We start from the raw sequence: 23,103 nt of genomic DNA on the forward strand, positions 1-23,103 counted from the left end.
AGTGGGGCAGGGGCGTGATTCTGCCAGGTATCAGTGACAAGGGTGTCTATCTGTCACATGCCAGGCAGCATGCCTGCCACTCAGGTGACAGAGAACCAAGTCCCCAGGCTGTGCCTGGCAGCTTTCCGATTCACTCGTGAGGATACCAAGAAACGGCCTGCTCAGGACTGCCGAGGGCATGCCTTCAGGACATGGCGACGTGAGGCTTCCCGTGCAGGTGTGCCGCCGAGTCTCGTTTTCTTTGCACTCTTAGAACCTGAGAGCAACACTAGGGAGCATTGCTAGAGTTCCCCGTGGAACCTGACGTGTGTAGGTCTGTGGTCCAAGATCCCATTTTCTGCTTTGGAGTCCACTTCAGAAGCCTTTTTTTTTTTGCATTATTTATTTTATTGTTTTGATTTATTTTTTAGTTGGAGGAAAATTGCTTTACAATGTTGTGTTGGTTTCTGTCATACAACATTGCACATCAGCCATAATTGTACATATATCACCTCCTGCCTGAGCCTCCCTCGCCTCCCCCATCCCACCCCTGTAGGTCATCACAGAGCTCCAAGCTGAGCTCCCTGTGTTTTAGAGCTGGAAACTGATTTTTTATGTGAAAATATTCCCTAAGATCAGCTCTACATATGTAACTTGGCTCCCTCTGAGTTTATCTTTTCTCCTTCCCCCGACCATTTTTTTAAAATTAATTTTTTTGAAGTAAAGTGACTTTACAGTGTTGTTTTGGTTTCTACTGCACAGCAAAGTGAATCAGTTCTGTGTATACATATATCCCTTCTTTTCTGGATTTCCTTCCCATCTAAGTCACCACAGAGCACTGAGTAGAGTTCCCTGTGCTATACAGCAGGACCTTATTAGTTTATCTATTTTATACACAGCATCAATAGTGTATATTTGTTAGTCTCAATCTCCCAATTCGTTCGTCACCTTCCTTTCCCCCTCTTGGTGTCCATATGTATGTTCTCTACATCTGTATCTCTATTTCCATTTTGCAAATAAGATCATCTATACCATTTTTCTAGATTCTACCTACCCTCCCCCAACCTTTATCCCTGCTAATCCTGAGCCCCAAACTCCTGCTTTTACCAGGAAAAAGCTGGTAAAAAAAAAGGGCGAAGAGGAGGGAGAGAATAGGGGAGGAGGAGAGAGCTCTTGATTGAGGTGTCTCCTGATAAATCAACAAGAGCTTCAGCAGAATTTCAACTTCTATGGCACCAGTGGCTCAAAGAATCCTGGCTCTGGGGATGGCGGAAACAGACAGAGACCCAGAGTCATCCAGTCCAGTCTCCTGCCTTTCAGATAAGAGAACTGAGATCTGGAGAGAAGTGACTTGGCCAGGGTCTCACAGCAGATCCCATGGATGGATATTGTGTTGTATAGAGATGTTGTGTTGTAAAGGGACATCATGTTGTGAAGGGATATTGTGTTGTATGGGGATACCGTGTTGTATGGAGATGTTGACTTCAATGCACTTTTTCATAGCTGATCTCATAGTCTCACAACGATTCCCACAAAATATACTTGTCAAGTGTCACGTAGGAATGGACAGTTCCCTCTTCTCTGTTCCACTAAAGAGGAAACTTGGAGATTATGTAAGATAAACAAAGTGGCTTCTAAAACTGATTTTGATTCTATAATTAGTTTTCCACATGAGGAAACCGGTTCAGAAAGAGAAATGACTTGCCCAAAATACCATGACTCAATTAATGAGTGAACTATGTCTAGAATCCAGGAAAAGTATTCAGAAAAAAGATCAGACAGGCCTGTATAACCAAATGACTCATGTTGGTTCAATATTAGAAATATACTTTGGATGACATTGATATTTAATCCTGAATATTTTAATAAGTTATGATATAGTCTTAATATGGTTGTTTTTTGAACCATAAATTGAACTTATTAATGTTCTAAGTTAATGGGATTTTGAATATTTTTAGGTCATTTGGCATAGTAGGATATATAATACTTGTTAGCAAGTCTTAGATTACAAAAATTTTGTGAAATAAAATATATTTGTATTAGATGTACTTTTTTGCATATGGAATTTATAGCTTTCCATAAAAGGAATTTAAAGGAATTAACTTAAAAGAGAAAAAAGAAAAAGACGAGAGGGCAATTTTCAAAAAACACATTTCAAGGGACTTCCCTGGTGGGCCAGTGGCTAAGACTTCATGATGTAAATTTAGGAGACCTGGGTTCAGTCCCTTGTCAGGGAACTAGATCCCACAAGTTGAAACTCTAGAGTTCACAACTAAGACCTGGAACAGTCAAATGTTTTTTTGAAAAATAAATAATACACTTCAACTTTTATTTTCCAGGATCTAGTTCAGGTTCAATATTAAGACATCCTGAACTGAGTTTAAAAGGCACCCGGCACGTGATGCAAGCTGGCCAGACGCTGAATCTCAAATGCAGGTGAGTGACTGTATTGGTTTGGGGACCATCTGCTTGTCCTTCCTAAGGCAAAACCCTTCCCCAGAGAGCAGACAGGTAGATGGCCATCTGCCGAGTGCAAACCACATGCATCCAGCCTCCCACGGAGGGCGATTCATTCGTCTACGGGAGAGATGAATTACTCACTCACAAGGAATCAGAGGAAGGGATGCCCTGAACATTTTGAGTTGTTTAAAAGTTTTTCTAAATGTGTTACTCTTCTGTAAAGCAGATGACTGGACTTAGACCTCTCTCTCTCTCTCTCTCTCTATATATATATATATAGTATTTATATAAAAATCAGATGTCTCCAACTCTTTGTGATCCCATGGACTGTAGCCCACCAGCCTCCTCTGTCCATGAGATTCTCCAGGCAAGAATACTGGAGTGGGTTTTCCTTCGCCAGGGGATCTTCCCGATCCAGGGATTGAACCCAGGTCTCCTGCATTGCAGGCGGATTCTTTTACCGTCTGAGCCGCTAGGGAAGCCCAAGACCTCAGGATAGTGCTTTGTAATGAAATGAATGCTTTGGCACTGGCCCTAACCCTGACGGTGTTTTGTTTTCTCCTCTATGATTGCAGAGGAGGAGCTGCCCATGCCTGGTATCTGCCTGAAGCTGTGAACAGGGAAAACCAAAGCGGGAAGCTTAACATCACTAAGTCTGCCTGTGGAAAGAACCTCAAGAAATTCTGCAGCACTTTGACCTTGAACGCGGCTCAGGCCAACCACACTGGCTTCTATAGCTGCAGATATCTCTCTGCACCTGCTTCCAAGAACAAAGCAGAATCTACCATCTACATATTTATTAATGGTAAGAGCTTCATTTTCCACATTGTCTTTTCTGTAGCTGTGCAGCAGGTCATCAATCCACCTGGTCCATAGAAAGGGCGCTTTTCTCATGAGTATGAATGAAATGGGCCAGGAAGGAGCTTCTACCTAGCTGTCAAAACTTGTGGAGTGCATTTTAATATGTTTCTTGAGTGTCAGTTTCAACCAGAATTTTCAAGGACCAGTTGGTCAACTGCATGCTCCCTGACGGGAGTGACTCTTGTCTGTTTTGTTCACCACTGTATCTGTGTCTCCTAGAATACTGTCTGGCACATCACGGTATGAATAAGTGAATGGCAAGATTTTAGTTCTATTTCTTAATTGAGAAGCCCAAAGTAGAATACAAGATATTTTGTCCTTTCACACAACTGTGTTCTCTGATATGCTAGCAACTTGTAAAACATTGTTCTTTACTAAATTTGTAAGTATAGTGTTGCTAATGTTGCTTGAAGGTTACAAAATTAATTCCATTCATGATACAGTATTATTTCACGTTCACAAACGAGTATTGTAATGATATAAGAGCTGGCACATGTCACTGCAAAGGGCAAAAGACAAAACTGAATCATTTTCTGGTTATGATTTTTGTAGTATTTTTTTAAGCTTGTCCCTCCTTGGCGAATGAAGAAATGAAACAATGTTCAGAGGGAAGAAATGTAAAATCCTCAAAGAAATATAAAGTGACAGGAGAAATGGATCCCTGGAAAGAATCAGGAAGATGACTTGTCCCTTTGTTCTTCCTTGTTTCATTCCAGCCAGTTTCCAAAACTTGTACAAGACTCTAGCCTTCGAGCGAGAGCTCTAAGAGTGCATAAGTCAAAATTAGTAGGCACTTCAAGACACACACGCGGGTTAAAAAAGGAAACAACCAATTGTCAGTGTCAATAGCATCGTGGATCTTCCTCCTAGTGAGTTAAAGAACTGCATCTTTGCATTGAAGGCAGCACCTACATAGACTTAGGCTTTGGTGGGAATCTTCTTTTTAAAATAAGGCAACTAGACAGTGTTTTACTGGAGCCTAGTGTGTAATTTTCCAGAGGCAGGGTTACTCTTACAGACAGTAGAACAGTAAGTAGTATGATATTAGCAGTAGTATCTTTGCTCTCATCAGCTTGATTTTTTTTTTTTTTGAAGATTAATTGCTTTACAATGTTGTGTTAGTTTCTGCTGTACAACAGAAGTGAATCAGCCATGTGTATACATATACCCCCCTTTGACTGAGCCACTCTTCTGTTCTGCTCCACCACACTCACTGTTTGTACATTTTGCACTTTTCTGGGTGGGTGGAGAGCTGGAGGAGACACCAGCTTCGTAGCTAATCCCCACCATAGGAATGCAACCAGCCCACTTAAAAATAAGAGGAGGAAGGAGGCCAGAGAGCTCTGCTTGGGGAAGGCAGAACCACCTTCCCCAGGATGGAAGAGAGGATGGTGGGCGGGACAGGAGGGCAGGATTAGGAGAAGACACACGAAGTGTGCCAGCGGCAGTGGACGGTGTCACGCGCTCAGCCATCTGATCGCTTTTCCTAGCTCCACATAGTAGGTTATGTATGTTCTTTCTGCCCCTTGCAGAGGAAAGAAAACACTTCTGTTCCTGTCTCTCTAGTGGAAGTGGAGGCAAAATTCATTCATTCTAAAATTCTCATGAACCTTTCTCCTGTGGCTTTATTGGATCCACAGTAGAAATGGATCCCTGGAAGGAATAAGGAAGATGACTTGTCACTTTGTTCTTCCTCATAAAACATGACTTGTAAATCAAATACTTAAAATGAGTGAAAGAAGACCATCTCTTTTTTTTCCCCCTAAGAAATAACACTCAGTTATTACCCAGCTGCTACATTCCTTGGTAGATCTCATGATTTATGGAGCCAGTAGATAGGGGTGCAGAAACTGTCAGCTTCGATCCCCTTTGAAAATAGAAGACACTTAGCTGTTTAGAACTATCTCCACTTCCACTGTACAACAGAGCAGATCTGGCAAATAACCATCACTCTGAGTGTCAAATCAGTTGTCAGTGTGAGCCCTGTGAGGGCAAAGCCCATGTCTGCCTTAATTACTTGTATCCACAATCTGCCTCCCAGGTACAGTGCCCGGCTCGTAGCAAGAGCCCAGTAATATTTGTCAAATGAATACACACAGCACTTAACAGGGCTGTGTGGAATACTCTGTTGAAATTGACATTGAAGATGAATTCTAGGCCAAGTAGGAAAGAGCACCATCACTAACTGGTGTGAGGCTGGGGGTGTGAGTACTGGTTGTGATTTTATGTGTGTATTACGTCTGCTTTCTGGGAGAAGTCCACAAATACTAGCATAAAGTTACAAGTCCCAGGATCTCAAAGCTCCCACACAGTTTGGTTGGACAGAAGGAAATTCTCTATCCCAAAGACCATATTCTTGGATAGGGACGGGCTGCAAAATGTACTGTTTGTGTTTCACAGGACATTACTCTGGAATATCACGAGTATTTTGTGTGTTCATTGGGAAAATCTTGGAGTCATTATTTTTAAATAACACTAGTAAGAAAAATTATATTTGAGTCAATAGTAGTAACCATAGGAGAGCCTCTGAATCTTTGTTTGTTAATCAATTTGATGAGCAGATATTTAGGAAACACTTGCTGGGTGTCTGTAACTACACCACTCTGAATAGTAACATGGATTTTGTTGTCTGTTTCCTGGTAGAACAGTTTTGGTCTCACTTTACTAAAATCCAAGTTAGTGAAGTGAAGTGAGTTAAAATCACTCAGTTGTATCCAACTCTTTGCAATCCCGTGGACTATATAGTCCATGAAATTCTCCAGGCCTGTCCCTTCTCCTCGGAGAAGGCAGTGGCACCCCACTCCAGTACTCTTGCCTGGAAAATCCCATGGACAGAGGAGCCTGGTAGGCTGCAGTCCATGGGGTCACTAAGAGTCGGACACGACTGAGCGACTTCACTTCCATGCATTGAAGAAGGAAATGGCAACCCACTCCAGTGTTCTTGCCTGGAGAATCCCAGGGACAGGGAAGCCTTGTGGGCTGCTGTCTATGGGGTCACACAGAGTCGGACACGACTAAAGTGACTTAGCAGCATGCCTTCTCCAGTGGATCTTCCCGACCCAGGGATCAAACTGGGTTCTCCCTCATTGCAGGCAGATTCTTTACCAACTGAGCTATCAGGGAAGCACAAACCCAAGTTAGCTGTGATGTAATTCATTAAGCAGTTGTAACTTTTCCAAGTAGCCTAACATTTTATGCATTTCCTACTTGCATTCTCTTACTCATTTTATTTCTGAGAAAATTTGGCCTTAGGCTTCCATTTTTATTGATATTTACAACATTACAGGTTTAATTTTGTTCAGGGGCACAAAACTTGTCTCTGGAGACTCAGGATTGTCCCTGGGACTAGTAACTCAAATTGGTTCCTAACACACAACTGTGATTACTTACTAGATATCAATGGGTTATAACTTATTTGTTGTTGAATATTTATTCTAGAACATGTGATAGCACGATTTTTGCCCCCGGTAAGCATCTGCAGATGTGTTAGCATTTTGTTTTGGTTTTCTATAACGATGAGAAACACTATTGGACACATCTTTTGAAAAGGTATAGATTTGTGGTCTAATAGAGTTCTGTGAGAGGAAAAATCAGGACTGCATAGCTTTTTCTACATAATGTCAAGTGCCATATATGTATTATAAGCAAAACTATTATTTAGATGCTTCCCACTTAAGCACTGATTTGGCCATAACATCTGATATTGTATGTGTAATGTGAGGAAAATCAATATCACCACTTTAACATTATAGCTTGTATAAATCCATCATACCTCTGATACAATGCATTAAAATCAACTTAATTACTTGAGTAATTTTAGTTAGCTAATTTATTAATTACTGATAAATTTAAATTCCCCTTAATATATCTGCTTGGAGGAAAAGTTATGACCAACCCAGATAGCATATTCAAAAGCAGAGACATTACTTTGCCAACAAAGGTCCATCTAGTCAAGGCTATGGTTTTTCCAGTGGTCATGTATGGATGTGAGAGTTGGACTGTGAGGAAAGCTGAGCGCCGAAGAATTGACGCTTTTGAACTGTGGTGTTGGAGAAGACTCTTGAGAGTCCCTTGGACTGCAAGGAGATCCAACCAGTCCATTCTGAAGGAGATCAGCCCTGGGATTTCTTTGGAAGGACTGATGCTGAGGCTGAAACTCCAATACTTTGGCCACCTCATGCGAAGAGTTGACTCATTGGAAAAGACTCTGATGCTGGGAGGGCTTGGGGGCAGGAGGAGAAGGGGACGACAGAGGATGAGATGGCTGGATGGCATCACTGACTCGATGGACGTGAGTCTGAGTGAACTCCGGGAGTTGGTGATGGACAGGGAGGCCTGGCGTGCTGCGATTCATGGGGTCGCAAAGAGTCGGACATGACTGAGCGATTGAACTGAACTAATATATCTTCTTACATTTGTGGTTTCACTTTATTTAAACAGATGGTTTTATTTCCATTATACTGTCTAATTCTTACAATAATCCTATGAGGTTTTCTTATCGTGATTTTATTATACAAGCAAAGGGCCTAAAATCCACTTCACATGAGGCTACATGGGGAGTGATGGAAAAGTGTTAGCAGCAGAGTAAGGTGGTCAGATTCTCAGTGGTAGGAGGAGATCAGAGAGGGCAACATAAGACAGGAACAGCAGGCAGGGGCTGGGGCCAAGGTCACTGTCATCATACTGTGGGAAAGGAGAGAATGTGATGGACTGGGGGGATTCAGTCCACCTTGGTGAGCTGGTGGGTTGTGGTGGAAGGGAGGAGAGATGGTGACCCTTGAAATCTGTAGAGGCACTGGGGCAAGTGGCCCTGGTCCCACAGCCAAGGAGGGCTTTTTCTCACTACTTTACACTGATGCTAATTGACATCCTCTCCCGTTACACCCTTGGGTTGATCCTAACAGATGACTATTGAATGAGAGTAGCTGAAAAATGCTATATATGTATTTTCAAAAAATTGCTTTTGAGAAAATGAATGGAACCCCCCAGCAATTATAGCTACAAAAATCTGGGTCATAAAGAAAATTCTAAAGTACTCCTCACTGTTTTGCTAAAAAAAAAAAAAAAGATGTTAGCTGAATGGTCATGCCAGGATTGGGCTTCCCAAGTGGCTTAGTGGTGAAAAAAAAAAAAATCTGTCTGCCAGTGCAGGAGACACAGGTTCAATCCCTGGGTCAGGAAGATCCCCTGGAGAAGGAAATGGCAACCCACTCCAGTATTCTTGCCTGGAGAATCCCATGGATGGGGGAGCCTGGTGAGCTACAGTGTGTGGGGTCATAAAGAGTCAGATATGACTGAGCATGCACACGTGTGTGTGCATACACATACATACACATATGCTAGAATTACTTGTACATGCATGCACGTGCACACATACACATACAGCAGGGCTACTTAGGTGGTTGGTGGTCATCCCCCTGGTAGAGAAAAACGAACATATTTGCATTTCTTTTATAACTCTGGTACGCACAAGAAATTGGCTCCAGATCAGCCTTTTCTACGTTCGAGGATTTCATTGCAATTAGTATTGTAATATATGAGTTGTGACTGTAAAATAAGGAAACTGACCAGAAGAGATTTTAATGGCATCTCCAAAGTATTTAATACTTCGTCAGTGTCTCCAATTTGGTTAGAAAACCTTGAACTTAGCATATTGAGTTCCCCATGCTTTGAAATCAGCCTGAACCCCTCCCCACTCCAGGCACAAGATTTTCAGGGCTCTTGAAGTATATCATCTTCTCTTGAAGAATTATAGTTGAAAAGGCAAAGAGGAATAGGGACCCATGTGCTGTGGTTGAGTGGATATCTTCTCGTTCTTCCCTGTAAAAGAAACTCACCTCTTTCTTCTGCTTCTCTCCACTTGATTGTTTTTCTCTCTGTGTCTAGTAAAGCAAATGGTTTGGAGCATTTTCACAACAGATTTTCCTGTCTTTGGTTCTTCTTTATGTATCAAATGAATGAGATTTACATAGCAGCTTCATTTCAGGTGGAAAAATGATCAGAGGCACTGGGTATACAACTGAAAAGTGGTCAGTTCAGTCGCTCAATCGTGTCCAACTCTTTGCGACCCCATGAACCATAGTGCACCAGGCCTCCCTGTCCATCACCAACTCCCGGAATCCACCCAAACCCATGTCCGTTGAATCAGTGATCTGTCGTCCCCTTCTCCTCCTGCACTCAATCTTTCCCAGCATCAGGGTCTTTTCAGATGAGTCAGCTCTTTGCATCAGGTGACCAAAGTGTTGGAGTTTCAGCTTCAACATCAGTCCTTCCAAAGAACACGCAGGACTGATCTCCTTTAGGATGGACTGGTTGGATCTCCTTGCAGTCCAAGGGACTCTCAATCTTCTCCAACACCACAGTTCAAAAGCATCAATTCTTTGGCACTCAGCTTTCTTTATAGTCTAACTCTCACATCCATACATGACCACTGGAAAAACCATAGCCTTGATTAGATGGACCTTTGTTGACAAAGTAATGTCTCTGCTTTTGAATATACTATCTAGGTTGGTCATAACTTTCCTTCCAAGGAGTAAACGTCTTTTAATTTCTTGGCTGCAATCACCATCTGCAGTGATTTTGGAGCCCAGAAAAAGAAAGTTAGCCACTGTTTCTACTGTTTCCCCATCTATTTGCCATGAAGTGATGAAACTCTAATTCCCAAGTATCCAGGGGGAGAATGATCGATGTGCCTTCACATAAATGTATTTAGTGGGAAAAAGCTCTGCATGGCTATGGACCCTCAAACAAATATGAATATTCAACACTAAAGGTACAGACACTCTAAGACAGATTCAACATAATCGCTTATACAGCACTTCCAGTTTCCCTTAAGAGCTTTTGCATAACTCTGAGATAAATCACATTGGTGTTATTCTTCCATTTTATGTATGAGAAAACAGCTGCTGTGATCCGCTCAAGACAGAGGGAATGAAATGACTAGCCAGGAAGAGGATCTAGGTCAGACCCCAAGGTTAAGGCTGTTTCCACTACACTGGGAGATTCAGTTATTGACTTCAAACTGTAGACCAGCGGTTGCTTTGTCTTTGGGAATAGAGATTATACAGTTACTACGTTCTATTAAATTTCAAACTCAGTGTTTTTCCCTTGAGGAATGATAGGTTACACTGGTTTCAGGCTGTTTTTCTGAGTGATCGGCCTTAGAGAACCAGACCCCAGTCTCAGAGAGCTTTGGGTTGTTACCTGATGGAGTCAGAACCTGTGGTCACTGTCCACACGCACAGTCACCACTGCATTCCAGCTCACACCACAAGGTGAAGAGACGTTTCTATGTACTAAGATGAGCAGGGCTCTTAAAAACCCCAACTGTTAATGGGCTGTGGAATCAAATTAATGGGTTGTGGGACTTCCCTGGCAGTCCAGTGGTTAAGCCTCCACACTTCCACTGCAGGGAGCGTGGGTTCGCTTCCTGGTCAGGGAACTAAGATCCTGCATGCTATGCAGCATGGCAAAAAAAAAAAAAAGTGAGTTGTTATCAGCATTTAAAAAAATAAAGCAGAGTAAATGGAAACTATCTAAGTTTATTGCAAAAAGCAAGGGTAAGTATGATTTAGTGAAACTTTTTAAAAAATAGAACTTGTTTCCCAAACACACGCACACATATACACAATACCACATAAATGTAAAATACGTGTGAGTGTGTGTGGTTTTGGGGTCTAATGTGGAAAGTGCTTCTTATTGTGGAACTCAGCACAATAATTTTAAAAGTTTCAGTCTGATTAAGGTAAACTTATTAAAATTTTCACAGGTGTGGAAGGGTCCTTTCTATGCTTTGTATTTGAGAAAACAACTCCCATTTTGAGCACCGTGGTGGTTTTGGCTCATCACTCCTGAGCCAGAGAACGTGGTGATGAAAATAACACCTCTCCTCTAGTTAACGTGGCTCCCACCCTGGTGGGTGCCTGTGTGCAACACACACTCATCACGTTCCTGAGATAAAGCGGATGTGACCCAGGAGGTGCGGTCAGCAGGTGGCGTTCATCTGTGGACGTGGATCACACACCTGCAAGACCCTGTTCGTTCTGGGGGAGGCACGAGCAAAGTTCTGGCGTCTTAGGGTTTTGGAGGCCCCTGGTCCCTCTCTAGGACTACGACTTCTATACATTAGTGAGGCTTTTAAAATGCATGGGTTTAACTTTGTGAGATAATGGCTGTTGTCCAAAAACGAGGCTTTCCAGGGAGTGAAGAGGATGCCTCCAAGAGTCCTGACTGAGCCTCCCACCCCCGGTAGAACTTACTGAAGTTCTGTGGATGGTTCTGCCCCGACACAGTCTCCCCTGGACTCCTGCCTGGTCTGGCGCACTGCGAAGCACGCACAGGGTGCCGGGGCGACACTGCGTAGCCGGAGGACGGCTGAGCACTGGGAGTTTGTTGCCCAGCTGGCCATAGTGCATGGCGATTCCAGGCAGCATGACCGTGAAACAAGCGGGAAAAAAACCAAGCAGGGATGTTAGTGAAAGAGTAGCAGTCTGCAGACTTACTCAGAGTCTGCTTCCACTTTCTTTTCTAGATTTACTCAGAGTTCACTTCACTTTTCTCCAGATTTACTCCACTTCCACTTTTTCCTGGGTGGTGATGACATTTCTAAACTGGGGGTGCAGCAGGGGTGTCAGCCCTCCAGCCCACACCGGAAGATCCCTCACAGTGCTTAAAATAGTTGACATCTTGTAGCAAGGAAAAAAAAAATTTAAGAAATCAACTTACAAAAAAAAAAAACACTTAACTACAGGTCAGCTGAGTTCTCTAGGTCTGGATTGCTTTACCAAATTTATGACGTTATCTGTTATTGCTTGGTTACTGTCCAGGGTCTTGTCTGGTTTTCACAGTCAGTTTTCAGCAGGTACACATCACCCCTCCTGCTGCCTGCCCAAAGAGCCGCTCATGTCGTCCCCCTTACTCACTCCATGTCTGTCCTCACTCAATGAATGGCTTCTTCCACTTACTTTCCGAAACCTCTGTCTATTCTAGCATGAATGCTCCCATAAGAAGTTCCCAAAGCTTCCGTCTCGGGGGCTAAGACTGATGGTGCTTGAGCCCACAGGTATTGAGAAGAAAGTGTGCCAGACACCTTGTGCCCCAGGAAGCAGCCAGTGCAAACAGCTCAGGTGATGGCTCGTGTTTGCCATCCTTCTCACATCGTTGCCTGATGTATTTGCCCAGGAGATGGAGGAATATGTTGGGGTGAACAGAGTTCGGACTCAGCCTCTGGATTACTCGTCTGGAAACCCCCAGCAGGTTTCCTAAAATGGCAGCAGCCTGAGGCTGACCTGCGTTAGCAGAATTCTACTCTAAACTATCCTCTGTACAGAATTCCTAGAGGGAACTTCCCTGGCAGTCCAGGGGTTAGGACTTCTCCTTCCAATGCAGGGGATGCAGGTTCGATCCCTGGCTGGGGAGCTAAGATCCCATATGCCTCACAGCTGGAAAAAAAAAAAAAAAACCACATAAAAAGCAGAAGCAATACTGTAACAAATTCAATAAAAAGTCCACATTAAAAAAAAAATCTTAAAAAAAATTCTTAGGTATTTCCTGGCTTGCCTTTGCATATAGCTTCACCAAAAATCTAGAACAAGGTCAGGTTTTCCTGGATTTTTTTTTTTTCCCCGCTCATTTTGATGAAGTGGTGAAAAAGAAGAAACAGACCGGGCTAGGATTTTAAATAGACTCTGATGACATTGCTGGTTGGAGTTTTCCCTGGGGACCAGACCCCTCTCTCTACAGCCTGGCGCTGGGCTCCCTGTAAGGCTGAGGCTTGAAGGAGATTATCTGTTCGATCCATCACAGGGGACAGCTGATTAGGACCACATGGTGAGAGTTTAGAGTAACTTAACTCTTATCCACTCTCCTTCCAGCTGCGTGAAAAGTTGATGGAAGACATTCTTGATCTCATTAAGTCCTGCCATTTCACATTTCCCTTCTAGAGACACTTTGTTATTAGATGCCACGGGGCTTTGACTCGGGGAAACACTGACAAACGGTTGGGACAGAAGCCACTTGTGGATTTGTTGGAAGTCAGGGGTGTCACATCTTCTTTCCGGAGCCCTTGCCCTGAGCCCTGTGTTCATCCAGCATGTTCCTAGGAATTTCAGTTTTAGCTCTTGGTACGTGTGTGCTCGGTCATGTCTGACTTTTTGCGACCCTTTGAACTGTAGCCCACCAGTTCATGTCCATGGAATTCTCCAGGCAGGAATACTGGAGTGGGTGGCCATTCCCTACTCCAGGGGATCTTCCCGACCTGGGTCACCTGCATTGGCAGGCAGACTCTTTACTGCTGAGCCACCAGAGAAGGCCTAGCTCTTGGTGGTACCTGTCAATTAAAAGTTTGGTCCTTCCTTCAGAGGAAGAGCATTTCCTGACACTCGCTAGGCTCCACACCAGAAAAATGGGGCAGGCCAGGTCTTAGGAAGCACATAGCTAATCTTTGCTCACAATAACCATTGTGTGTCACCAGGCATTGAGTAGAACTACATAAATGCTTAAAAGTAATCAGAATGAGCATTCTCTTGACTGAGCCACTTGGAAAAATTAGTGATTGAGGTGGAATTATGAAATCTCAAGATGGCAGTGAAGTCTAAATGAAAATCCCATAAAACTGACCATATCCTCTCATGTGTCCCCTACAAACAAGAAGGGTGGAAAACAGTCCATCAAAACCTTAAGGTTTTGAAGGATTTGAAAAATGTCCATCATGTAATTTCATTAAGAAAAGTGAGCAAGGGACTTTCCAAGAGAAATCCCCTCAAGCTGAAAAGGCTTTAAGTTTCTGAGATTTCATAACTTTCTTTAACAATGGCAATGAAATGCCACCCCACCTGGAGACAAGGAGGTACCCTGTTATGATCTTGGTGGTCCTTGCAGTTCAGACACTACTCAGTTTTCCTTTACTGTTTGAAATATCCATTTTTTTGTCGTCTGAGGCATTTGGGCTGGGTTGCGTCGGTGGTTGTCATGGCTGACTGTGCTATTACTAATGCAATCAGTGCACTGTCCTTCCTTCCTTCATCAAATACCAATTAACATACTGTATTCATTTTTTATCTTATTTGATATTGGAGCATAGTTGATTTACAATGTTCATTTCAGGTGTACAGACGAATGATTCATTCATACATATTCATATATTTTTTCTTAAAAAAATTTTTATTGATGTGCAGTTGATTTACAATGTTGTGCCCATCTCTCCTGTACAGCAGAGTGACTCAGTTATACACATACCTATATATTTTTTAAAATATTCTTTTCTATTATGGTTTATTCCAGGAGACTGGATATAGTTCCTGCACTATGCAGGAGGACTTTGTTGTTCATCCATTCTAAATGTAATAGTTTGCATCTACCAACCCCAAACTTGCAGTCCATCCCTCTCCCTTCCCCTCTCACCCTTGGCAACCACCAGTCAGTCCTCTATGTCTGAAGTCTCTTTCTGTTTTGTAGATAGGTTCATTTGTGCTCTGCATTACATTTTGCATATAAGTGCTATCACTTATATAGCACAAATACCAGTATTTGTCTTTCTCTTTCTGACTTACTTCACTTAGTATGATAATCTCTAGTTGCATCCACGTTGCTGCAAATTTTATTTTATTTTATTCTTTTTTATGGATGAGCAGTAAGTCCGTTGTATGTACGTACCATGTCTTCTTTATCCATTCACCTGTTGATGGACATGTAGGTTGCTTCCATGTCTTGGCTATTGTGAATAGTGCTGCGATGGACATGGGGGTGCGTGTATCTTTTTGAATTAGGGTTTTATATGGGTATATGCCTAGGAATAGGATTGAGGTGTGTGCGGGCTCAGTCACCTAGGTGTGTCCGACTCTTTGTGACCCCAAGGATTGCTGTATCACTTGGTAATTGTATTTTTAGTTTTCTGAGGAACTATTTTTTTTTCCAAATTCTTTTCCCATTTAGATTATTACAGAATATTTAGTAGAGTTCCTTGTGCTATACAGTTGATTCTTGTTGATTGTCAATTTTAGAGTGAAAGATTATCTATAGAGTGAAAGTGAAAAAAAGTGAAAGTGAATGTCGCTGAGTCACGTCCAACTCTTTGCGACCCCATGGACTATACAGTCCATGGGATTCTCCAGGCCAGAATACTGGAGTGGGTAGCCTTTCCCTTCTCCAGGGCATCTTCCCAACCCAGGGATCAAACCCAGGTCTCCTGCATTGCAGGCGGATTCTTTACCAACTGAGCCACCAGGGAAGCCCTTATATAGAGTATTATATATATGAGGCTTCCCAGGTAGCACTAGAGGTAAAGAAAGTGAGAGTGTTAGCCACTCAGTCATGTCCGACTCTTTGCAACCCCGTGAACTGTAGCCCACCATGCTCTTCTGTCCATGGGGATTCTCCAGGCAAGAATACTGGAGTGGGTTGCCATGCCCTCCTCCAAGGGATCTTCCTGACCCGGGGATTAAACCTGGGTCTACTGCATTGCAGGAAGTTTCTTATCACCTGAGCCACCAGGTAAAGAACCCTCCTGCCAGAGTAGGAGATGCAAGAGACCCAGGTTCAATCCCTGGGTAGGGAAGATCCCCTGGAGTAGTGTATATCTAAATTATATTTGAAACATGATCCAGGGTTCAAACTGGATTCAGTCCCCACTCTGATATGTGCAAAGTCTCTGTGCAGATTCCTTAATAAGAATAGCGGTTCATACTTAGGTCTCACCGTGTTTTGGACGCCACTCTAGGTACCTGTATTGGTTAGGGATTTCATTCTCATAACTTCCTAATCCTAGGAAGCAGCGCTATCGTTTTCACCTTCTCTTCAAGGGAAGGTTAAGTAACTGCCCATATAACTAATCTGCAGTGGAGAAGGCAGCACGGTTCTTGTCCTTAATCCTTGCTCCCATCAGGAGTTCACACACATAAAATGCTTAGTTTTAGGGTCTGGTGTATAGTACACACTTCTCATGTGTTTGCTGTTAACTGCTGCTACTGTTACGTCTTCCCAGCCTTGGTTTCCTTTTCTGTAAAATGGGAAGAGTTAGCACTTTGTGTGGCTGTTGGGAGATTCAGTGGGAGGCTGTACACAAACTCTGTGCCTACACTTAGGAGGACTGTGCTGTGCTTAGTTGGCCAGGTGTGTCTGACTCTTTGTGACCCCATGGACTGCAGCCCACCAGGCTCCTCTGTCCATTGGATTCTCCAGGCAAGAATACTGGAATGGGTTCCCATGCCCTCCTCCAGGGGATCTTCCCAACCCAGGGATTGAAACCAGGTCTCCTGCATTGCCAGTGGATTCTTTACCATCTGAGCCATAATCAGTTGTAATTGCTGTGGTGAAAGGCAGTGAGCTGGGCAGAATAGAAACTACAAAGATAATCCCCTCAGTTTTCAAGGACAGCAATTAGTGATGCAAATAAAACAGGTTACAACCAAGCCTATTGCAAAGCCCTATGGAAAGAGAACAATAAGAGGGGCGTGGAGGAGCGATGCTCCACCAGAGATGGAACCAGTCTTCTTGTACTCATCTTTTAGGTCTCCAGTTCAACATCACCCATCCTGGGAAGCTCCCCAGGCTCCCCCAAACTAGGTTTGCCCTCCCCTCACATAGGACTCATCTCACCAGCTCAGTGAGGACCAGGAGTGACTGTCTTGCTCACTCTGATGGCTCCAGCTGGGGTGTGCCAGGGAGGAGGTGCTCAGAGATGTTTGCTAAATGAAAGAAACATGGAGTTTTAAAATTGATATTGGTCTCACTGGTCCTCCTGGGCATTGATGAGGAAATGCAGGGCATACAGAACAAAAGAGCCACAATGAGGGCAAAAACACACACGTCACATGACAGAATCACCATCCCCAAAATATCCAACTGACCAAACTGTGACGTGGGATTAACCAAATGAGATCTGACAGGAATAAGTGTAAAGGACTGTATTTGGCTGGCAAAGCCAGCTGACCGCCCTAGGACTATGGGGAAGAAAGCAGCTGAGACAGCATATGTGAGAAAGATTCAGGCTTTTAGTTAACTCTGTTTAGCCAAGAACCCAACCTTGAACACCATTAACAGGTGGATGGGGTTCGTGATGCAGGTGGTGCCAAGTCTTGTTCAATCACTCAGTTGTGTCCAACTCTTTGCGACCTCATGGACTGCAGCACACCAGGCTCCCCTGTCCTTCACCATCTCCGGAGTTTGCTCAAACTCATGCTCGTTGAGTTGGTGATGCCATCCAGTCATCTCATCCTCTGTTGCCCCCTTCTCCTTCTGCCTTCAGTCTTTTCCAGCATCATCAGCTTTTCTGGCTCTTTGCATCAGGTGGCCAAAGTATTGGAGCTTCAGCATCAGTCCTTCCAGCGAATGTTCAGGACTGATTTCCTTTAGGATTCTCTGGTTTGGTCTCCTTGCTGCCCAAGGGACTCTCAAGAGTCTTCTCCAACACCACAATTCAAGCATCAGTTCTTTGGCGCTCAGCCTTTTTTATGGTCCAACTCTCACATCTGTACATGACTACTGGAAAAACCATGGTGGTGGTGATTTAGTAGCCTACCAGGCTCCTCTGTCCATGGGATTCTCCAGGCAAGAACACTGGAGTGGGTTGCTATTTCCTTCTCCAGGGTATTTCCCAACCCAGGGATCAAACCTGGGTCTCTTGCATTGCAGGCAGATTCTTTACTAATTGAGCCAGAAGGGAAGCCCATGGCAATATTTAGGGCATAGTTATACTTAAAGATTTTTATTTATACTTATTTGTTGTTTATCTAAAATTCAAATTTGAAGGAATGTCATGCTTTTATGGGCTTCCAAGGTGGCGCTAGTGGTAAAGAATCTGTATGGATGTACTGGAAAAACCATGACTTTGACTATACGGCCCTTTGTTGGCAAAGTGATCTCTCTGCTTTTTAATACCTTCTCTAGGTTTGTCAAACGTTTGCCAGGTCTTACCATTTAATTTACATTTCAAGAGGAACAGGAATTACAAGTACATTCTATGATCCTGCCCCCATACTTCATTTTCCTCATCTGTCAAATGGGTACCTGCCCCACCGGGTTGTGAGCATTAAGTAATCTGACGGTTTTGTTATTGTTCACTGGCAAAGAACAACAAAAGGAACATAAATGTTTTGAAAAGTAAAGAACTGGGTGGAAAAATATCTCCTTCAAAGTTTTTCTCTGAGGCAAAGAGATCAAACTTCATCTTTATAACCCCTGACAGTACAGCTACTATTTAAGAATGAAAGAAGTCAAGACAGGCAGATTTCATCTTGATATAAGCAAACACTCTCTAACATCTAAAGCTCTCTGGCAGTGGAATGACCTGTCTTGGGAGGTGGTGAGTTCCCTGTGTGTCCAGGTATTCAAACACAGCACAGGTGCTCATTTGGTGGGGCTGGACAAGACGCCCCGGCACCTTCCTACTGTTGACACTTGAGCAGTATCGAGTGTGCCTTTCTATCCTTTATTGATATCTGGCTGAGGTTCATTACCGTAAATCATATTTCATCCTTGAAATCCAATGGGATGAATTCCATTGTCAGTCTCCTTGGACAGGAAAGTTGGAGAAATTTAATACTGTGTTGAGGGTCACATACTGCATGTAAGTCCCAAGTCAAACTTGGGACCCAGATCTGATAGACTCAAGGCCCTGCTCTTGCCAGTATGTTCTTGCTGGGCTTCCCCTCAATCCCCTTGGAGGTTTGTGTGCAGGACAGAACGGAGTGGGGTGGGGGCTGGGGGGCAGTACAAACTTGCAGGCCAGGAAGTGTTCGGGCCAAATGCTGCTGATATACATTTTGACTGGCAGGCGCAGTGCTTTTGGCTGCCAATGTTTAATAATTGGAGGAGTTCACATAAAAATCTGATTTCCTACTTATCTGGAAAAACGAACTCTAGCTGTGCTGGCCTGTATTCCCACTTGACAACAATGGCTGCAGTGACCAAGGACTGGCCTGCTCCAGACCTGGCCCCATGCTCTCAACTGCCACCACCCCTGTGGCCTTGCATCCAGTTCCCTCCTCCTCACCCAGCAACCCCCTAGGAGGTGTCAGGGTGCTACTCCCTGCGTGAACATTTCACATGCATGCATAACACGTCATAGGTTTGGGGACAGGAAAATGCCTGTCATATATTCTAGAGGGAACTAAGCCTCAGAGAGTCACAGGGCAGCTGTGCCCGACCTAAGCAGGACCCTGGCCTCCAATGCCAACAGTACAAGACCCTGGAGGGGACGTTCTCCTGAGAGGGTAGCTGCCCTCAGGGAGAACCCATGTCCCAGGGACCAAACATCCCTTGCACTGGAGGATGACTGTCCCCTGGAAGGACTTTGATCTTTAGGCTCCATAAGATAGAGCTTTATCTGGTTGGACAGCTCTTGGCCCTGAGGTGGTAATGACAGAGACCCCAAAACGTCCCCAGCATCTTATAGCAGAGAGAGCTAAGCAGGGGGTCCATTGACTCGAGCTTGATGTTCACAGTAGGAATTTCTTATCAGTCTGTCCTTTCATATTTCTGATCTCCTGCCAGAAGACCCCATGTCCCTGGGCCGTCTTTCCTTCCCTCCACCCTTCCTTCCTTCCGTCCCATCTGTGGGGTATTTGAAGGTGTAATTGTCACCCCTAAGTCATTCTGAGAGTCTGGGCTAGATTTTGGTTGATGCAGAGAGGATGGTCTAGGACCAGGACGCCTGGATTCAGGTCTGGCTCAACCATTTGTGCCATTCCTGTGCCTGTGGGAAGGTCTTTCCTCATCTCTGGGACTCAGCTTCTGCTTCTGTAACGTGAGAGGCTGTGTTAGGGTATCACACAAGTCGCCTAACAGTTTTATAATCTTCCGATTCAGAGGCAGAGCTGGGAATAGTAGAATTTGGGACACGGCCCCAAATCTTGGCAGTAGAAGAAGGAATGGTTGTTGCCCATCAGAGCTGCTTGCTTCCTTCTTCCCTTTCTCCTTTATTCCTGTTTCATTCCTTTCTTTCCTTCTATCTTTCCTTTCATCATCCATCTGTCATCCCTCTATATGTCCGTCCGTCCTTCTCCCCCCACTTCCTTCTTAGCTTTTCTCTTTTTCTTTCTTTTCTTTTGAGATGTTTTAACTGATCAAGATGAAGATCTGACTTTGTGAACATAGAAATCAACTAAGCATCTTGTGTGAACACCCAGTGAGCAAGGTCCTAGGCAGCCCGAGAAACTGCGCCCTTGTCTGCCTTTCTGGTCTAGTCAGGTGTACCATCCCCCTGGCACTCCACTCTTACTTAGATCTTCAGCTAACTTACTTAGGTCTTAGCTGTAAATTAAAGAGAAATTATTCTCCTTCAAGGCAGAATTTAGTATCTACTTTTTCCTCTAATCAAAAGGAAAGTTTCTGAGCCGGGGGGAGAGGTATGTGTGAGGTCCATACAGCTAGAACTGGAGTCCATGGAGCTGCTGTGTGCACAGGACCATAATGCGTCCTGATTTCACCTTGTTTCTTGCTTCATCTGGTATCTTCTCAATAAACATCAGTTGGCCATGCACCATGTGCCCAGCCTCTGCTGGACACTGGGTTGAAATGATTGATTACCCCAATTGCCTGGCTGCTAGATATGCTCATTTCAAGGAGCAAATTCACAGAAGATGCAGGAAGAAGGCGAGGGGCTGAACCACTCTTCCTGTCCTCCTCTCTCCTAAGTCTTGGTCTTTTGTCTTCTCCTAATTCATGGGGTCGCAGAGAGTCGGACACGACTGAGTGACTGAACTGAACTGAATGTCCAACTTGCCGTTATAAGTGAACAAATGGGACTTCCAAATGAGATAAGGCAAAACTGTGTGCTTCTCTTTTGAAGGAAGGTAGGCAGTCAGGAAAGAGCTTTTTTGATTTTGTATCACACAAATAATATATTCATGTTTAATTTTAGGATAGCATCTTGAGTCTGAAATACGGTGCCCTCTCTCTGCTTACCTTGCTGTAATAGAAACATTTGTGTACGGTCTCATGTAATGGCAGAGCCTGGCACTGATATTCCTAGGTCAGCCATAGAGGGGATTATCTCACTTCTGAATCTGGGTGGGTAGCGAATTACAGCTGAGGTTTTACTTGTTCACTTGGATAACCAGCATGACTCACTAAGAAATACTGTGTAGACTTGGATAGATACATCGGTCAAGGAACCTCCCGGCTGAAGGAAGACAGAGATGTCTCACTATGTTCCCCACAGACCTGGGACTGCTAAGTGGGAACTAAACTAGGTATTTACAATCAGGATGGTTTTGTCATGGGAGAAAATTTTTTGTGAGTGGCTTCCTCAAATGCAAAGAGGAGTGGGAGAGAAAGGTTGGAGGGACTCTATAAGATAAGGTAGTCGGCACTGAATGATCTCCGGTTACAATTCCAGCTTAGGAAACAGGGGGTCACCATTCCTGAGATAGACCCCAGAGTTCTGTTCTCTTTCAAAATAAGTGTTTTGAGATATTCATATACTGTATAATTCACCCATTTAAATTGTATAATTTAATGGAAAAGATGCTGATGCTGAGAAAGATTGAGAGCAGGAGGAGAAAGGGGCAACACAGGATGAGATGGTTGGATGGCATCAGTGACTCCATGGACATGAGTTTGAGCAAGCTCTGGGAGATAATGAAGGACAGCGAAGCCTGGCATGCTGCAGTCCATGGGGATTGCAAAGAGCCAGACATGATGGAGCGACTGAACAACAAAAATGGTCTTTCGCACATAGGCAGACATATGCAACCATCACTACAGACAATTTCAGAACCCTTCATTATCTCAGAAAGAACCTCTGTACCTTTTAGCTGTCACCCTTTACCCTTCTATACCTCCCCGCCCTAAGCAAACACTAATCTACTTTCAGTCCCTGTAGATTTGCTTATTCTGAGTATTTCATATAAACAGAATAATAAAATATGTGGCATTTTATTATTAAATATATAAGTATGTGCTGTCTTCTTGCACTCAGCATAATATGTCAGGGTTCATTCATGTTGTACTAAGTATAAGCACTTCATTTCTTTTTATTGCCAAATAATATTCCATTGTATTGTATGGGTCTCCCACGTTTTAGCCATCCATTTGCCAGTAGATGGACATAATGCTGCAGTGAACAGTCATATGCTAGTTCTTTTGCGGAACAAGTTTTCATCCTCTAGGGTACATACCTAAGGGAGGAAGTACTAGGTCATATGTAAGCATAACTGCATGTTTAACCATTTGAAGAACTGCCAGACTATGTCCCAAAGTGGCTATCTTATGTTCCCATGAGCAGCATATGAGAGTTCCAGTTTCTCCAAGTTCTTGCCAGTCCTTGCTACCCTGTCTTTTCATCACCGTCCCAGTGGATTTGAGGCAGTATCTCATTGTGGATTTGGTGTGCATTTCTCTGATGGCTCATGATGCTGAGCATCTTTGCATGTGCTTATTGATTATTTGTACCTCTTCTTTGAAGAAATGTCTTTTTAGATCTCTTTTCCATTTTTAAATTGGATTATTTGTTACCAAGTTGTAAGAGTTCTTCAATTTTTTAATTAGATTATATATTAATATATTTTATGTAGTTACATATTCTAAATATGTATTATAAAAATATTTTTATGTTCTAGACATAAAATTTAGAGGTATCAATATTAAGATGTGCTGTGCTTAATTGCTTAGTCCTGTCTGACTCTTTGCTACTCATTGGACTATAGCCACCCAGGCTCCTTTGTCCATGTGATTCTTCAGGCAAGAATACTAGAATGGGTGTCATTTCCTTCCATAGGGGATCTTCCACACTCAGGGATCAAACTTGAGTCTCCTGTGTCTCCTGCATCGCAGGCAGCTTCTGTATATCTAGATTTTAACGTATTC

The 23,103-nt window shown here is 43.5% G+C and overlaps 1 protein-coding gene across 1 annotated transcript in view; it reads left to right on the forward strand.

The window, feature by feature from the left end:
• Window positions 1-23,103, forward strand: part of FLT1 (fms related receptor tyrosine kinase 1) — a 205,037-nt gene that overhangs the window by 30,518 nt on the left and 151,416 nt on the right. Inside the window, exons 2-3 of the mRNA XM_019971466.2 lie at window positions 2,319-2,415; window positions 3,015-3,244. Coding sequence (XP_019827025.2) covers window positions 2,319-2,415; window positions 3,015-3,244 — 327 coding nt within the window. The remainder of the gene's footprint in view (window positions 1-2,318; window positions 2,416-3,014; window positions 3,245-23,103) is intronic.

This window comes from Bos indicus, chromosome 12 (assembly GCF_029378745.1).
Source record: "Bos indicus isolate NIAB-ARS_2022 breed Sahiwal x Tharparkar chromosome 12, NIAB-ARS_B.indTharparkar_mat_pri_1.0, whole genome shotgun sequence".
NCBI lineage: Eukaryota > Metazoa > Chordata > Mammalia > Artiodactyla > Bovidae > Bos > Bos indicus.